The 19,236-nt window shown below is 41.8% G+C and overlaps 1 protein-coding gene across 1 annotated transcript; it reads left to right on the top strand.

Moving 5' to 3' along the window:
- Positions 1-16,263: 16,263 nt before the first annotated feature.
- On the top strand, positions 16,264-18,862 carry LOC135493801 (uncharacterized). Its single transcript, XM_064781381.1, has 5 exons — positions 16,264-16,362; positions 16,793-16,888; positions 17,122-17,156; positions 17,547-17,889; positions 18,707-18,862. The coding sequence occupies exons 2-4, from the start codon at positions 16,802-16,804 to the stop codon at positions 17,872-17,874; spliced, it is 450 nt and encodes a 149-aa protein (XP_064637451.1). The 5' UTR covers positions 16,264-16,362; positions 16,793-16,801; the 3' UTR covers positions 17,875-17,889; positions 18,707-18,862.
- The last annotated feature ends 374 nt before the right edge of the window (positions 18,863-19,236 follow it).

Raw genomic sequence — 19,236 nt, 5'->3', positions numbered from 1 at the left:
GTCATTGTGTTGCGGGAGAGCCATCCATTTGTTAGTAGTCTCTGGCTTGGAGTCTTTAAGCAAATTATTGAACGGCAGGCCAGTACCCTAAAGGTTCTCCTTGATCCACACATGAAGATTTTACGCCGCGGTTTACACTTTTAATTTGTACACAGGCATATAATTGTACGTGTCCGCAACCCAACAACGATAGATTTGGCAACGCAGCGTAATACGCTTGATTTTTTCAGATATAGGCAGGACACAGCATTGACGAGTACCAACTTTGTACACTTGCGCCTGAGGGCAAAGATAACAGATGGAGAAAAAAATTAATTGAAAAGCTGTTCGTTTGAAGTTTGTCTAGACAAAATGTTTTAGCCTCAGAGGAATGTCTGCCTTAATATTCTTCGATCTCTGGCCACGAGAATATCTTCATTCCGTGCCTGGCATTTACTGATTGTCATCGATCAGGCCGAGTTCGGCTAACCTTAATCTACTTAAACGCTTTGAACATTGATTGTCCGGGTATGTGGAGCTAGGAGATGTTTAAGAGGTGGTTAGTGGGTAGAATGCGGAAGATTTTGAATTCATAAGGACTTGGCAGCAAGTACTTTGAGCAGCGTCCGGGTTTCGGACGTAAAGAAAAAAAATTAAAAACGATTTTTTTTTTTTTTGATAGCCATTGGCGTTGACTGAATAACAATCCTGCTGACATGCTCAATTCGACCCAACATCGCCTCATAAGCTTTTTTATTCAATTTCCATCACACCAGTCTCTCGTGGCCTAATTGTGAAGAAACATGAAGTAGGAGCAGCAGCGACGCAGCACTCAGTGATAGATTTTAAGGAGGTCTGGCAAAGCGATAAAACATTACTTTTAGCAATTTTCAAGATGAGAATACATGTACTTCGATCATTCACATTTTAAATACCATTGTCATCCATTGTGTCGGTGAATACATGCATACCATTGTCATCCATTGTGTCGATGAATACATGCATACCATTGTCATCCATTGTGTCGATGAATACATGCATACCATTGTCATCCATTGTGTCGATGAATACATGCATACCATTGTCATCCATTATATCGATGAATACATATATTCTTTGAATACCATTGTTGTCCATAAACATGTATTCTTTGTATACCGCGTCATCCATGATGTGGATGAATACATATATTCTTTGAATACAATTGTCCATTGTGACGTTCAATACTTGTGCCGCATTCTTAGAACCCAACTGTCATCCATTATGTGGATGAATACAATGTATTATTTGAATGCCGTACGTTATCATCCATGAATACAATGTATGGATATGTAACATCACGCTCCAGTTAAATGAAACCAGATAATCATCCGAAGGTGTCATATTCAGGATATTCAACGACAATGAATGCACTTCGCTATAAAATGCTATCGATAGCTCAATCGATCACTTGACACCTGAGTGCATGATGTATTGTGTTGTACAGTGTATCATGCTTTGTCCTGTGTTTGATGAAGGGTAATGGTGACGATAACACGCACGTTGGATTCCTGGCACATCATACGCATTGTGGTGCCGATTAGCAGCAAGGTTGACTTCAGCTATAAAGTCATTCGAAATGGTTCCAGAACTTTCGCCATGCCAGAAGCTTTTTGCTAGCATCCATGGAGGTTTCCGTTAGCATGCCAGAATGCTCTCAAAGCGACGACCTACGCTTGATGTCACTGAAGAGGCCGGTGTCAAAGTAAAAAGTGTCCCCCCTAGAAAAAGTGTCCGGGCCTATTGTATTCTGACAGATTATGGCATATGGTTCTATAGAGGCAATGACCGTCAATAGCTCAGCGCATAATAGAATCCTTTGTTCCCGGACATTTTATCCTAGGACATTTTAAACTTCTACACCGGCACTGCAACACAGTAAATGTCATTTGGTCACAAATTGTCATAGATATCACACACGTTTCAATCAATTGACACTTTTTGTAACTGAATATTTTGTCCTCTAGCTGTCGGTTGAACGACGCTGCTGATAGCACGCTATCTTTGCTGCTCGTTGCAATGAGATTCACCGAGTTCATTCCAATAACGATCTCGTGACTTCGCCGGAAATTGTCATCCTCGCTGTATATCGTGTTCCCGGGGTCGTGTTCGACTCGCATAATTAACTGTTAAGCTGGCGACAGAGTTGTATGTGTTTAGTGATAGTATCATTTTTTGTTATTTTGTTGTGTGTTGGCAGAAGACAGTCGTGCCGATAGCATGCAATGCTACTCGCGTTGTGACGGGATTGACTTAGTTCATAAGCTACACTCTAGAGGTACGGGTTTTGAAGCTTTTGAAAAACGTTTTTTTTCAGTCATTACTGACAACACAAATGTACAGTCCGTAGGGGTTTTAAACATTAAATTTTTCAGAGGTTTTTCAGAATCACAACAACCATCAGGGGATTTTCATTTTACCAAAAAAAAAACTCAACGGGGTACGTGTTTGTAAAATAAAAAACCTTCATTTCGTAAAGTGCATGTCACTTCGCCACCAGTTGTCAAAACTATTATACAATGTACACATGTAGGCGAAAACACTCGACTGAGCTGAACTATTGTCATATTGGGCGCCTTTTGTCATCAATCTGGTGAAAGATGGACAGGCTGCAGAAAATGTTCACGTCACTTCTCTGCCTTTTGCGTTGTTTATACTTTTACATCACTTTTCCTTAAAAATTGTTCTTGGTGCCTCAGCGAGAGTCAGCCATGTGGGTATAACTGACTTGGACCACCACCGATCTGTATTCTGTCACTTATAGACAATACCATCAAAATACGACAAGATTGATTGAATCTAGAGCCAATTTCAACAGGCGAACATTGTTTGTGTATGCAATGTGAAGGGTAACTTGACAAACTGACACGGCTATTGGATGATCAGTGAGAGTAATAGCTTCTGTATGTCATTAATCATAGATGAAGAGGAGACGTGCAACATGCGGCAAAGGCTCAACGGGCAGGCACAAGGACAGCTGTTTCAAAGAAAAATATGCTAGTAAAACGTCTCGAAGCATCCTCCAGGGCTTAGCTTGATTTTTGGCCTTGGGGAGGGGGCAAAAAGCTCTCGGTTGAGGGGGGAAATGATAGTTTTTGAAATATGTAGGCTAAAATCATGTCAAAAACACACATCTTTTGCGATTTCTTGACTTCTTGCTTTTTGGAGAAACATTCATTGACCTGACTCCCATGTAACACTTCTGATACCCTTTTTACATCGACAATAACCATTGGTGTTAACCGGAAACGAATCTACATCTTGATTGAAACCCGGACTACAACGTGATTTAGTAAAATTCACCAGGGATGCATTTGATGATATTTCTCAGAATTGAAGGCGCCGAAAGATGTAGGTAATTTGGAGCGAAACCTTAATCATTCTCCCTTGAGGTTAACAATAGCACCTGAGCAAGTCGTGGCGAGAAAATTTCTCTTGAAATTCGTTTTAGCTTTATTGAAATAGCTAACAGTAATGATGCTCCGGGCTTTGTACCCTTTGGGAATGTTTCGCTTTGTTTAAAGACAATAGACCGTGTTTTGGGCTCGGGCTCAATTCCTTAAACTGCGTAGTAGACTAAAGGGCAAAATGACGATCGTATCGGTTGACGTCAAGAAGCGGCGGGCGCTGTGCCTCCTACCAGCTGCTTCGCCGTGCTCACGAAGCAAAAAGCAAAAAGGAACAAGACCGCAACTGATGACAACATCCGGCCAGGTGTTGCAGAAATGATGTCGCGTTATTATTCTGGGTCGTTAACAACAGGAACCTGTGTCCTCACACGCATTCTCATTACAGCAGAAAAGCTGGAAAATCTCTGCTTCGTATTCTCATCACGGGCGACGGCGCTGGCCAAATCAGCTCAGAGTAAGCCCAGGCCAAAGGTGTGATACACGGCGTAATGCCGTCATCTTTATTCATGTATGTATCACCAGACCATGCATCAGGGATGTTCTGAATACGGCATGTCACGGAGAGAAGGCATCGACCCCGTTACTGGAGATGGGCGGACACGACACTGGGATTGATCAACGACCAAGCCATAATAATTGCAGACTACGGGGGAGGCATCGGATGACAAACCCTGTCCATTCCTGAGGACAATAATCATACCTTTTACTACAACCAATATTATTCCTTCTTCAACCATCGTGTTCAGGCTGTTTCACCTGACATACGCCATAGAATATAGCAATTATTTCACAAGTTGGATGTCGACCAATCTTCATGTTCGATGAAACACTGCATATTTTTATTGCGGTGTCAAATCAATTCAAGAAGTCGAAACCGTAACAGATTTCCGCAATTTGTCACTTTAGAATCGAGATCACCGGAAGATTTAGATTTTTTTTTAAATGTCCTTAACTGAAGCCGGGTAAGTTTCAATTGAAATTGGAACTTTCTTTTCTCGAATCTGATTATCCTAGCCGGAATTAATTAACAGAGCGATCTTTCTCGGTTTAAGAGAGAAAGAAACTATTCTTTGGTAGTGATGCGTTGAAGAAGACAGCAAAGAAATCAACGCCGTTATCAGCAGTCGATAGCAGACCCTACACGTTTTGACAAATGAAAGCAAACGATTTATCCCCAGTGAGACGAATCAGTCGTTTCTTGAAGATATCGTGTTATTCTTGTTCACCGCGGCGAATTGATTTGATCGGCGATCAATAGCTTTAGTGTAATCCGGCTTTCCTCCTGCTGAAAAAAACCGATAGCATCGGAAATACCTGTATGATTGTATGAGGATGTCGGCACAAGAAGTTTTTCAAGTGGCATTTTTGTAATAACACTATAATAAATGATAAAAAACGATAATTCATATAGGGCCGGTTTGAATCAAATTCACCCCACTTATCGGCAATGTCACCCCGTCTTACAGTTCCTGAAACCTCTGCGACGAAACAATCACTTTCTCGCCGACAGCTAAGCTTTGGTTATACGAAAAGTATCGAATAATCCTCTTTCTTGCCATCACGAGATTGCCTGCGAGGACTCGCGGCGAGCAATCAATGACGAAAATGGAGACGGTTCGCAGGATATCCATGTCAGGGCTGTATCATCGTCAACAGGTAGCACCATTTTCTCTTAGAAACACCTCAAAGCGCCATCCCAGGGTCTTCACAGGGTGCGAAAGGTAGCAATGTTGATTGGAACTCTTTGAAATGAAGTGAGTGCCAATTTCAAGGGTGCAGGGAGTATGTTCTCTAGAAAACAAAGAACTCCTCCCACCCTTGAAAGAGGCATTCACTTCGTTATGAAACAGTTCTTATTGCATCAGGATTTTTAAGTTCTTGCTAAAATGGTGATACCTATGGTACCTATGGTCAGCCCTTTACTGGCACAGCTTTTTTGTTATTTACGGCGGTTCACTTCCTCCAGTCCATGAAAATGTCCATCCCCTATAAAGTCCGCATTAGTAAAGTGATTTGCTCCCCTTTCATAGCGAATAACGTAGTCATGAGCCGTCCTTTCTGTACATTTGTACCACATACCACAGCGTTCAGTGCACAAAACATTCAGCACACTCCCGCAAGTGTTACACCAGACCTCTACCAAATTGCCCGGTGAACATATTGCATGTATCTATCACCAGATTGCCAGATCATGCCCCCATTCAAATACGCAAAAAGGCTTCCCGCTACTGATCTATATCTAATGAAAATGGAGATGGTTTTAGGCGAATCGCGTGATCAGGAGCCGCACTTCCATGCATTGTATGCCTCTATATAGGGAGGCTGTCGAAGCATTTTCTTTCTTCATTGATGCATTCGATTTCGACAATGTAATCTGGATTTATCGCGTAACGGCGGAGGAAGGCAGGATGTGATTCTTTACTTTAGCGGTAATGGTGTTAAAGCTTTATTAGCATTGGAGGTGACGTTTCTGAAACAAAGTTTGTTTATTATTGTGTCATCCTAAATTAAAGGGCATCCAGAGTTGGCTTATGAGACACTCGTGACTCTTTACTTCCAAACTCTTTGTATCTCCTAGCGAGAACGTAGTCTATCAAATACAATGTAGCTGACGACCAGCGGCTACAAACGGACAATAATTAGTATCACACCAGACTACGTGCAACGGGATGCGATGACTTCCCGGGGTTTTGGTCAATCGCGTTGGGAACAATTGTACAAAGAAAGAATAAAAACTATGTTTTATTCATTCTTAATTTGATTATACATGTACATTTCAGGCTGTCTTTTACATAATGAAATGATGCGGCAATTCGGTTGCCCGTTCCGCAGTTATACGCCGAACCACTACCGTCAACAGTTTGAACACTGTGAGGACCATGTATAGTAAGACGTTTTCATCTGTACCCAAATGGCGAACCGTATCGGTCTTTCTACCTTACCGAACAAATGACCTACACATTAGCCATCATCGCCATTCTTTGATGATATACACTTGACTGCGAAAATCAGTCAAGCCAAAGATAACTTAATAATCATTACACATGCGGTTCAATCACGGGGCTCTGTGGTCTAATGGACCGAGAGTCTAGCACCGGGCCTCTCAACCAATTGTCAGGGACAACTCAACTGAAAAGAATGGTAATTCTACGTCCCCGACTTTTCCCAGGTTCGATATCGGCTACTTGGCATTTAATTTGTACACCTCATTGCTTCCTATCACTTTTGCCGCCCAGTTGACCAGAAAGTAATTAGCGAGGGCCATGTAGTCTCTTCAATAAAGGCGGACAATACCGCCAGGAAATGGCCGGGAAATATCAGGAGGGCCGGATATCGTCGACTTGATTGAGCATAATGCGGCAAATCTTTTGACCAGCACCTTTAAAAAGTCACTCCAGCCATCTCAGCTTTAGCACGTATGTCATACACGTATGCGTTTTGTTTGCGCGGTATAGCATTAGCATTTATAGGTCAGAGGCGAACCAATGTGGGCGGCGAGAAAGCCTAACCTCCACAAGAGACAGCAGGATGATCCTCGATCATGGTGCTGCCGCTGCTGCTGCTGATGATGATGATGGTTATGGTGAATGAAAAATGGCTGCCGAGTCGAGCTGAGCATTTTCTAGAATCCCGCCCGAGCATTCGAGCACTGTGGCCATCGCGATAGCAACGTTTGGATCGAGAATGGCATCGACGATGATATGGCTGCAACTGACTGTCCATTTGCACGTGAGAAGTTAATTGACTGTGTAAATGATATTCTGCTAATAATAGAGCAAATTCGAATTGATTAACTGATGTATTGAGAATCTGTTGCATGACGTTTCCCATATTACGCCGTGTAGATCTAAACACTCAAGGTCACATAGGCCTACGTTCATGATACTATTCGGAGCAATATTACAACAAAATACAGCTGAAAGGGTGGATGTCGGTCTGGGTGCCGACAAAAAGAAGCTGGGTGCTATTTGTCTAGTGTAATGGCACCCAGGGTGCTTATTGTCCAGTCGATCTCGAACCTGGGTACCATTTGTCGGCACCCAGGACGACATCCACCCTTTCAGCGTTAAAGCCGGTATGGCACAGTCATCATTTCAAGTCGGATAATATGACACAAGGAGAATCCTCTAAAGACTACAGCATGATCAAAGATGGAGTATGTGCGAAGCCCTGCAATAGCATATCTCTGCTTCATGTCATTGATATACTAGTGATGTATATAGCGCATCACTAAGATCCAAGCTTTTAGGCAAGGTTGTACGGGTTTGGACGCTTTACATACATGTATGACATTTGACCCTTTTCGATCTCGTGTTTTCTCGTGTCTGTTCATTTGATAATGGCGGGTTTATGGAGCGCTTTCAACTGACGTGGGTCCGTGTACCAAAGCGTTTCACAACAACACTCAACAGAGGCAATCTGTGGTATCAAGGGGCCGGCCGCCGTCATTTCAGCGCTCTGTGAAGGCCAAAGAGGCGATCAGATAGGGGACACCTTGACCAAGGTACGACACCATGCTCCGCATTATACAGGATGTCCCTTAATTTTCAACTGCTGATTTAATCCTTATATTTATAGGAATAGGCATTTTCTGAATGAAGGGTTTTTATTTCCTCCGAAAAATAGAATGACATGAAGCTTACGATAAGCTAGCTATACTATGCAAAAATGCTAAATCTTTCTGACGTTTAAAGGCAATATTGGTTCAAAATTATCGCTTTATTGAAAGCCAATTTGATCTTGATACCCGGAGTCACGTAAGGTAATGGAATTGATGAAGATGTCAAACAAGGGCACACGAACTGATGGATTCATAGAAGGTTGCTCAACGCTCGCGGCTGTAACTGAGTACGTCGGTTTTCTTGATTACATAAAAGCCCCAATATGTTAACAATGTCACTTTCTTAGATGATCTAATCATGGTATTGTCATCGTCATATATGCTGTCAGACCTGAAGGCCACGGCGGCAATTCGCTCATTATCGTGTTAAGATGCCATTATCTCAAAGATGTAATAACATTTCTCCATCGCCTGTCTTACTTATAGCTATAGCCGCTGGCGGGTGAGGGTTAGGAGTGTCAACGTCATTACCTCGTAAAACACACCGGTGCGAAACACCTTATTGATGAGGATTGATGGGTGTGCCAATATTGGTCGTAATTAGCAGGATGATTGCTTCTGCTGAAGAGATGCCGCTGACGATGTTTGCATGCCAGCGAGGGGAAGGTCGTATGCTCGTTCCAGCCGCTAGCGAGCTGAAACTATACGAAACAATAATGAATGTTTAATTAGCTATTGGTTAGATAGACTGGTACTAAGTTCTAATTTTGAATATAGGAATCTTTTTTTAATCAAATTAGCTCTATCTCATTCATTTACCGTTTAACTTATCGGATCGATTCTGCCTGAATTATTTTATATGGTTTTTTTTAGTTGAACATTCTTCTCTTATCAATACAGCATGCTATATACAGTACATGTGCATACGCTTCTGTGCAAAATACAAGTCATACGCGCGTTGAGCAATCCCATAAATGCACTGTACATGTGCATGTACATGTGATGTACTGTGATCGGAAACCGTAAAAGTTCAGAAAGATGCTTTCAATATATGTATCAACATACAAGCTGTGTATTAGAACGAACATGCTGATGACTGATTATGTCGAACAAACGTTGACTGCCTGATCCAATGATAGATTACTGTCATTAATTCAAGGCTACGTCAATTTACGAGGGTTGTTGAATGCTTGGATCGATGGCTGGGGAGACGGGACCACTCTATCACGTCCATGTCACGACATCGCCGAGGTATGGTGAATATGACTGACAGAGTTGAAGACAGAGGACCTTCAAGACTGCCACAGTGCAAAGGGAGCACCACGTACATCTTGGCGTCGGAGATATTTGGCGTTATCTCCATGTACGTCAGTACAGCCAAAATGTTAAGCTGTTCCAACAAACTAGTAGTATCCAAGATAGGTCTAATGTTATTACACTGTTAGTATTGAAAATTACGCAATGCTTGCCCGAGAAAATTTGTGACAGTTTAGAGAGTTAGATTGGCGAAAACGTTGACCTTCAAATGATTTCCGTCGGCTATCGCATAAAATATCTTTTTGGCTGAAGTGTCCACGACCATGTTCGCTGGTGGTTGACACCCTGCGGGTATCCGCCTTATGACATCCAATGGACATCTCACCACCAAAATTCCCTTCTCATCATGGACGCCAGCAGACATTTTCTTGAGTTCGTCCCTCATCTTCTGAGTACTGACAACAGGCCGGGTATACATTATAGATGCGGTCCATCAGAATGTCTCAATCTTCACCCATTCTAAATAGTTAAATCATAAATGTAAATCAGACAGACCATCCGATTTTATTAGTCGCATTAATCGCAAAAGTCGATTTCAGCCGCTCAAGTACCTCCTCGTCCTAACTGTAATTTACGTGTACCAAAAGCTTGCCAATGCACTGCTTAAGAGTCGTTCTCAATCAATTCCTTCACCCATAATTTTCCTGTGACACAGGGACGGAGACCTAATCATGAGCTGATAACCAGACACACCGGGGATTAGCCCACGTAAAGCTCGACTATCGGGCTACTTTCCGAGTGACAAATGAGTGAGGTTGGTCATCAGATTCCAGGCCGGGAATTCGCATCCTGAACTTCAGTGTAACACTCGGCACTAATGGTCGAGCTCATGTAATGTGTTCGAGGGGAGGAGCATACTGCTGACTCTGGTATTCGAGGATGGGGTATTCGGAGCGAAGTGTAAGGAATGCCTTTTCTCTTGTCAACAGACGTCCCTGATAATAGGCTATAAAATATAATGTATAACTGTTTCAGTGTTTGGTAACCCTAACGGGTAAAAATTAGGGAGGGTTTAAAACTCCACCACCTATCTGGATTATAGACACCATGCTTAACTTAATGCCTTTGGAACGTAATTTGATTGAAATATCTAGGAGGCGATTATTGGTTTTGAGAGTTAGGAATAGAGGTTTAGTCACAACGTGATAACCTGCCTCTTTATTTAAGCTGTGCAATCAACTTTGTGGCTGCATGCATGATTTATATCGAGATTGGTTTACTTTAAGCATCTTTACGGGCATACCGATTGTTCTAACTCGCCTCCGTACTCACCCTGATCGTGAAACGCTAGTTCCTCAGATATTCACCAAGAAAGTCCAAGTCACGATATCAGGTAAGCTAATCACCCCATGGGCTGGTTTTGCCTCATCGCGACTGACAAAATGGCCACTCGTGCGTCTATATAGTCTCATTACATATCAACCCCAAGGACCAGCCATCCTAAATTGACAATTATCCCATTTCATCCATCGTCGCTTATAGATACCACCCTACAAATATTTATACATGATCGATGTTATTTGGCTTATATGACAGATAATGGATTGGTTCAGGCAACGAGAATGCATCTATGGTTCAAGTTTGTTGACAAACTGAATCCGGGATTCGCTTGGTTACTGTCGCCTGGTCGGGCCATGGCTCACGCATCCAATGAATATCGAGGGTATCAAAGGGCAGAGACATAGAGCTTATCAAAATGTCAAGTTGTGGTAAATACATGGCTGGGATGGACCAAAGTGGAATTAATTCTCAATCTGTGGTTGATTCTTAATCTACAGAGTCAGGCCATCACAGAAATATGCTTTTTGATAATATATTTAAGAAAATGTGGTCTCACTGGTCAGTTTAGAACTTGTACTTTGACAGGGCCATATCAATGCGCCAGTGACGTTTTGATGGATATGGTGTACGGAAATCTCTTTTTCTCAGGCAATTGGTATTGGAATGTTTTTAAACTTTATTATGCTGTTGGCAAAGGGTTCTTCTTGACACATATTAAATTTTGTGCAGATTGATTGGTCCAATGAGTACTTTTTTTACCAAAACTTATGCACAACAATGTACACGTAATGTACACATGTTTTAATAGAGGACTCTGGCCTAAAGGCATTACTTCCTCGCGTCCAAATATCTGTAGACTACCGGGGCAGTCCATTGCGTCATCCTAATTGGATCTCCTTATGGGTGAGGGACGAGGCCGGTCCACTGCGTTCAGAGTGTACATATCAGTTGCCCGCCAGCGAGACTCAGGACGTCGATTCGTCTGTTCCGCAAGGGACATCTCCGAATAATCAGATCAGGAGAAGTCATTGCCTCCCAGAAAGACTTTTGATCAGCTCCATTTCGCCAGCTGGTGAAAGCGATTTGTCTCATTCACCCAAGGACCCAAACGACCTGAGCAGTGCAATTCATGTCTGACAGAAAACGTGTTAAAAAGCGAATTGTGGGGTAGCCTCTCAAACTGATACATGATCATGACAGTAAAATGTACATACTGCTGTCAACGAGAGCAAATCTTTCCGAAACAGAGGTCAAACAACTTTGATCTGTAGCTTGTTACTGGTGTGCTGTAGTGACTGCCGTGTCCATTCCTACCTGGCCGTCATCGAATCTCCATCAATAACAATTATCCTTGAGCTTTGATTGCCTCACCAATTACTTGAGATAATTAGACGTGTCGGAGAGCGAGTTACACGAGTATATCGTGTAAATTACCATAGTCGGCTGCGGAGCAGCGTCTTGCGGACGCCAGGTTTCCCAGTAGCATGAAATCAAATTACCTCGGACATATATATCACGAAAGACTGTCGAGCTAAACTCACCATCATTAAGATTAATGTCTAACTATAATATCAGCTGTTTCTTCATGATATTGAAGCAGTGTTTTCAGTCGACCAACCAATTTCCTTAGCCTATTGATGTCGACAAGCGTTACTCGTACTAAGGTAATGAAATAGAAAAACGCTTTATGATTTTTGGTCCAGAAAATGTCCGTGTCCATTGATCGAGTGCAAACATGGTATTTGACATAACTTTTGCAGTCGGATTCGGATTTCGAAGCAATGTCACTTCATGCTGTTTTACTTTAAACTTTTACGGTTAATTTACTCACTTAAATCAAGAATTAATTAAGACTAAGAATGTGGAAGCAATACCAGCTCTAGTACCAAATTCTGACAGTAGGGGGCTTTTACAAAATAAATTGGCTTCTATTTAATGATTATTGCTCCTTTTGGCAGGCTGTTGCTGGATTTTTGTCATAAAATATACGAATCAATTTGTTATTGACTAATTTTATTGTTTTGCTAAATTGTACTTTAATGGCGAAATGCCCTTTATCTTCGGAAGTTCAGGGCAAATTGAGCTATCAGTTGAACAGTTCGTCGCCATGATTAAATCTTTACATTAAAATAACGAGATAACAGTCTCAGTTCTGTTATTGCCCTTTAAAAAAAGAAAAGCCTTTGGCCTCTCTGCTGTCCCAAATTCTTTATCTTTCTTTACACTTGCTTTAATGACTAAAAACTTTCATGAAATTAAGAGTGCACTCAAGAAATTTACACGGTTCTACTTATCCTAATCCTAACTTCCCGAGTAGCTACTTATCATCATTCACAATAATATTGCTGGTGGCTCCCACCCAGTCTGTACATTCATCATCAATTTGTGCAGCCCACTGCACGAGACACAGTAATAAGAGTATACTCAATCCACCATTAGGACGTAAATGGACTGCCAGAATGGCCGTCAGAACGAAAGTACTCGCCAAGGAGACATTATAAAGACAAGAAGTAAGGAGATCGCGTGCCTAAACGTAAAGTGCAGCCAATACCGCACGCTCTCATTAACGTAGCGCCGGGCTGTTTTCTCTAAATTGAATCTTGGACGATTCGGCCAAGATTACAGGCCAACTATTGAAGCAGAGTACACGTCGCGTGCCTGATTTCATATTGATGCATTTTGGACGTCACAAGTCACGTGACATCGCAAAAGTGTGTTTTTATTCTAATTGTTTCCGATCTTCTCGGTTCGTTTCGGAAATTTATTGATAATTGGTTCTCTGTAATTTTCGAAAATCACAAAAATACGATGATTTATTAGAGGAAAGAAGATTACTTCATGTAGTAAACTATAAGGGGTAGACATTTTAAAAGTGCGTGAGCACGATTGTTATGGGTAGCCGGGCATCTGGTCCAAGAATCACATCAGCACGGTAAGATAGCAACAGATCATGACATTACTTGTGGGTGAAAAATATTTTCGTATGGTCGTCCATCCACCCAGACCAACGAGCTCCAGGCTTCTCCTTCGGGTCATTGAATAAGAGTCTGTCGTCTGGTCCATCATCAATAATCAATCTCTCGCCCAGGCCCGCCATGCGGACGCTCGGACTGGCAAACATCAAAGATCCAGCCGAGCATGTTCCCGAATCAATAATTCCATTACTGCTATTGGCTATGCTTCGAGTGTATGGGGTCTCGGTCTCGGTCTCAGAATCGTTTTTATACGCGAAGTCCTCTCGAGCTCACACTGAGAGTTTGGTTGTCGGTATCAATGGACAAGATACTGCCAGAAGGCGAATAGATCCGATGAATTTCTCGATTGCCGACTGATGTTCAGCCAATACAAGAGTAATCTAGTCAAGTACATCGTATATTGGTTATGTTGAGATTGGGTTTTTTCCTTTTCGGGCAGGAATAATTCCGAAAATACACAAATTGAACGGCGTATGAGGTTCATTAGGGCAAAGCTTCCCCATGATATGGTATATCAATTTGGTAACACCACACATAGGTTACTCAGAACCGGAACGAGAATGCAATCAGTTATTTGTAATGCGTTCTTTTTTGTTTATCCATTTTTTTCTCTCTGATTAATGACCAATCAGATGACGATCGACAAGCGTCTCCGTAAATCTCAATCAGAGACTCTGACATATCGCCAGTGGACCTTGAGATGGGATTGCCCGCTTCACTAGCGTCCAATGCCCAATCACATACGACTGCAACAAACCCATGCATAACTGAATCCCAATGAAAATGTATTTGCAACGATTCGTTTGGTCTGACTAAAATCTTACGCTCTGGTTATGGTTGCGCTAATGGGTATGGGAACAACTTTGTGACATTTTCAGCCAGAGAAGTATGTTGATTATTGTTTCCAATGGAGAAGAGCATCATTTCGGCAAATGTATGCATCGCACCCACGTCCTCCGCCCTGCTACCATTGACGTGCCAAAGTTATCGTTTTATCCGGGGGAAATGCGGAGCATCCTAGTCAATCTCCCTCATAAAAGTGCAGGCAACCGATCACCAGACACCTTGGTCCCGTCTTGTTATTCCTAGGCCACCCCTGTCTTATCTGCTACAAACAGAATTCATTAGGGCAATAGCGTGACAGTGATTTGACACATACAATAACAAGGTCATTCACCCCTGGACAAGATCCTGGCCGACGAATACCTGAAAGGATTCACTGGCAAATTTAGTGCAAAGGAGATGATACCTCGCCACGAAACGGCTCTATATCTCGTATGTACGGTGGCTGGGAAAGGACATCACATACGTGGTGAGAAGATGAAGGTCAAAACATGCCGGTGTGGAAGTAGAAAATGTCCCTCTGGAAAAAAGTGTCCGGGCCTGTTGTGTTATATTCTGACGGACAGTGGTATAGTTCTACCGGAGTCTCTCAATATATCGTAGGGAATTTCTAACTTCTTCACCGGCATAGCTTTTGAGACAACCATATAGCGGCCTTCAGAGTCCGTTTACCACTTCGATACAACTAAAGATGCAATACAGTATCACCAGTGCATTAGTAGAGACGCCAGTTCTTTAATAATACCCAAGGAAAATACCCGACTAACATTTTTCATCCGGTACATTATGTCAACAAGCGATGACTATACCCCGCGCTTGGTAATCCACGATAATGACAGCGTGTCTACCATTAAGCTGAAACATTGACAACCAGATTGCATTCGCTAATTATGAGTGCATTTGTTGTCAATATTGCTTGACAGTATCCGTAAACCATTCCATCGTACCTAGAACGAAAGCGACCATGCTTAGTCTCCATGAAGAATGCAAATACTGGGGCTTTTTTATCGTGACACGAGGTATCAATATATTGTTAGTTCGTATGAGTGTTATTTTAGTTGGTCTTGTCCTGTGTGATAAGGTGTCAATATTTTATACTATACACAATGCTATTGAGATACATGTATAGTAGATAAGCGTCGTAAACTGCTTTGAGTTTTCGACAGACAGCTTGGAGAGATAAGCCGCGATCCGCGGACTCGGAAATCGGAAGGGCCTATCAAACGAGGCAGTATACTGCGAATCCACAAGTATAGATTTATCCATGTTTGGTCCTCACCTCTTGTCCTCAATTCGCATAACGAAATGATTGCCACTAATCGTCAATAGTAGTTGTTTGGAAGCAGTGACATCAGCACCTCTCCATCAGTTCATTTTTCTGAAAAACAGGTTTTAATTTGCGGATTGTGCAAAATATCCAATTAAACAGATGCAACAAACAACGCCAGTACCACCCACTGGCGTAGACAATGGTCATTTAGACAGCACAACAGTGTACAAGGCGTTAATTAGTAATAAATTATTAATTAATTGTCCGCACATTTAATTTACATTCTTACCATTTATCAAAAGAACTCCATGGAACATTTATGTTCTACTATTCATTTATTCGGTGGTCAGTGGTTCGGTATTTGTTTATTTACATAGTTAAGAAGCCCCAATTACAAATATTCTCATTAGTCTTTCAAATCTAACCAACCTCTCTGAAAAGCTATAGGGAAACTCGGTGAATCAGGTGTTGCTTTCATCAAATGAAGCGATCGCCCGGACTGGCAAGCCGGCAAGAACAAGCGACAGCTACACGGCAGAACTAATAATGACACTAATCAATCCTCTGAAAAGAGGCATCCCATTGAGCATACTATTTAAAAGCAACTCTTCTATGAACTTGTCACTTCATCAATCGTGAAGACACTGGTCGGATCCTCATAATATTGACACCCGTATTCGTACAAAGGTAAGTGCAAATGCAGAAATGTTCTTTCGTTCCGGTTTTCATCTCTAAGATAAACCCTGATGCTCATTCGCAGACAAACACCTTGAAAGCCTGCGACAATGGTGCTCTCACATTAAGTACATTGATAGACGAACATGTAACTTATGACGACGTGTTTGAATTTTTACCAACACGCTGGCGTACGCTGACATAGGTTAGGGATAGGTTTGGTTTAAGTTGTAGCAACAACTGATTAATGGCTAGTTTTACTACTATTTTTACTAAGTTCACAGTTGGTGCAATAAGAACTATGAGATTAGTTGATTTTACTAATAAATTTTAGGGGTGTAATTGGCGAAATACAATACAGAGTGTCGCCCTGAAACAACCAAGAATACTCAGAATAACTACATTTGTAGTAATCCTAATACGTTCCTCGTATCTTGTTTAGGTTACCAAGATGAAGTGGCTTGCACTTATTTCATTCGCACTCGCCGTCCTCCTGGTTGGAGTTCACTGCACCGAAGACGAGGCTCTCAAAGATAGCGTGAGTTTCAAAGTCTAGGGAGAATAGAGTTTAAAATCTTGATTGATTTTGATAACATCCCATTCGGCCTTCTTTTGTTCTTCACCAAAGTGAGGAGAAAATTTGATGTATTAGACGTGCGAATGGCTGCTGCCATCACCCAAACCAAGTAATTTCTTCCGCAAAATATCAACGAAGCGGACAAAGTTCTTTTTGAATTAATAATATCGAGACTGGATTACTCTTTTCGACAGATTCAAAGAGAAGTGAGAGATGTCAGCGGCAACAGGTAAGAACTTTTCTTAGACTTACATGTACAAATAGGTTTACGAAACACGAGTGTATATTGTGAGTGTTCCAACAAGCCCACAGTCAGAAGATACCGCAAGGTCATTAGAGGATTTGCCACGATATTCGTTTTGATGCATTTGAGCACTGAAAAAACATACAACATTGCATAAATGCAAATATTTGGTTTGGAATTGCCGCGCAAACTGACAGTAAGACGCCTTTCAATCAAATTTTCATTCGCCTTCGCGGTCCTCCAACGTTGAGAATTTTTTGTTTTGTTACAGTCGGTTCAGAGCTTTGTCATTGAATTAAAAGCTTTATCATTGAAATGTGTAATTACACATATAGCTTATTACCGTACCCAACCTTTTAATTGTCTACTTTGCAGTGAAGAACACGAGAGGCACAGACGAGCATGCCCGTGGTGTGTTCTCCCGGGTTTCATAAGGATGTGGGAAGACGCAGGAAAACCTGGCCTAAAACCAACTATCAAAGATTGTTTGACCTCGCAACAGGCGGCCTTCAGGAAAAGGATAGAGGATGCCAAAAAGGCCGCTCAAAGTGCTGGCGACGAGGAGGAAGATTCCAATCTGTCTACCGAAGCCTTCGAAGATTTCGCGGACACAGTGGCTGCTCTCTACGAGGATTTGAAAAAGAATAGCAAGACAATGAGTGACGCACAGATCAAGGACAAGATTCTGGCCCTCTTTGGTTAAAAAATGGCTTCCAAGGTAAGGCTAAATTATCTAAAAATTATGTTATACCTCATTCTTGTCTGTCTTGTGTAAGGTATTCTCCATATTTTGCAAAATGCGGCAACCCAATACTAACTATCAAGCTTGGCCAAACCAAATATCTTGAATAAAACTTCGAAATATCTTTAATTCGTGTAAAATACATGTACAATATTTGATATAACATGACAAGACATTGGATTATGAACAAAATAAAACGTACATGCATTACACTGGTAACCATGTAGGTCGAGACCTATTATATGGCACCAGATAATATGGGTTGTGTCGTCGGGGTGCCGGCGACATGCGCACTAAGTGGGCCGACAGTTTGCACAACGGCAGAAAGTGACGAAAGTGCACATGTCGTCGACATCCAAACGATCCAACCTGTCAAAATAATAAACATTAAGGGACGATTTAAAATGCATTTTTTTCAAATTATGTAATTGGACCGGGAGGCTGTTCCACAGCTTCGGTGTCCTCACCCAGTATGAGGCACCGAACGTCTCCGAGTGGAATCTCGGCTGCGCCTGAACAGTTCGCCTCTTGCCTTTCTAAACTAAGCTATATCTCATTATTTTGGTGATTTCTTGATGAAGGTTGGTCTAAAACTTATTGTCGCCAGACCAACGCATGAACACTGGCATGTACATGTATATTGAACTACTTTTTCTCAGAGGACGAGTTCAACAACATATCGCCTGATTCTAGTCAATGCAAACCCCAAGTACATTTCACCTGTCACTATGATTATGTGTTTTACAGAAATGTCCAATCTTGAACCCATCGTTTTGCAATTCGTATTTTTCAGAATGAACTAGCTGATACATGTAGTGTGACTGTATTAATTGCCCAACATGAATGAAGAACTGGATCATCGTTTTATCACCATATTGTGCCAAATCGTTCTGTTTTTGGAATATTTAACTGTAGAATTCATTAGATTAGTAAAAGCATGAAAAATGAATCTTTGACCGTGTTATTATTTCAGTCTCCATTTCACGAAAAATGGCACTGCAGGCAAAACAAGCCTAAACGGCCGGGAAAATTTGTCAGTATTTCGCCTCAAACGTGTCAACACTTTGGACATCTACCACTTGATGTCTATAAGAAGCATATTAGTTGTCAAATGGACATCACCAGATTTTCTTTGTGTTTGTATCATTCTCAATTTTCTAAGGGTACGACATCGACTGGTCGTCAGCAACGCTAAAATCTTCTCAGCGCTTATTTCTAGTTTGGCTGCATTACGAAACGGAATACTTCGTGCCCAAAAAACCCAACATCACGTAGCCGTTCCGTGTTGATAGCATGATCATGTTGCCTCGAGTGACACATAAC

This window comes from Lineus longissimus, chromosome 9 (genome assembly GCF_910592395.1).
Source record: "Lineus longissimus chromosome 9, tnLinLong1.2, whole genome shotgun sequence".
NCBI classification, from domain to species: Eukaryota; Metazoa; Nemertea; class Pilidiophora; order Heteronemertea; family Lineidae; genus Lineus; species Lineus longissimus.
This window is presented reverse-complemented; position numbering and strand designations above follow the sequence as displayed.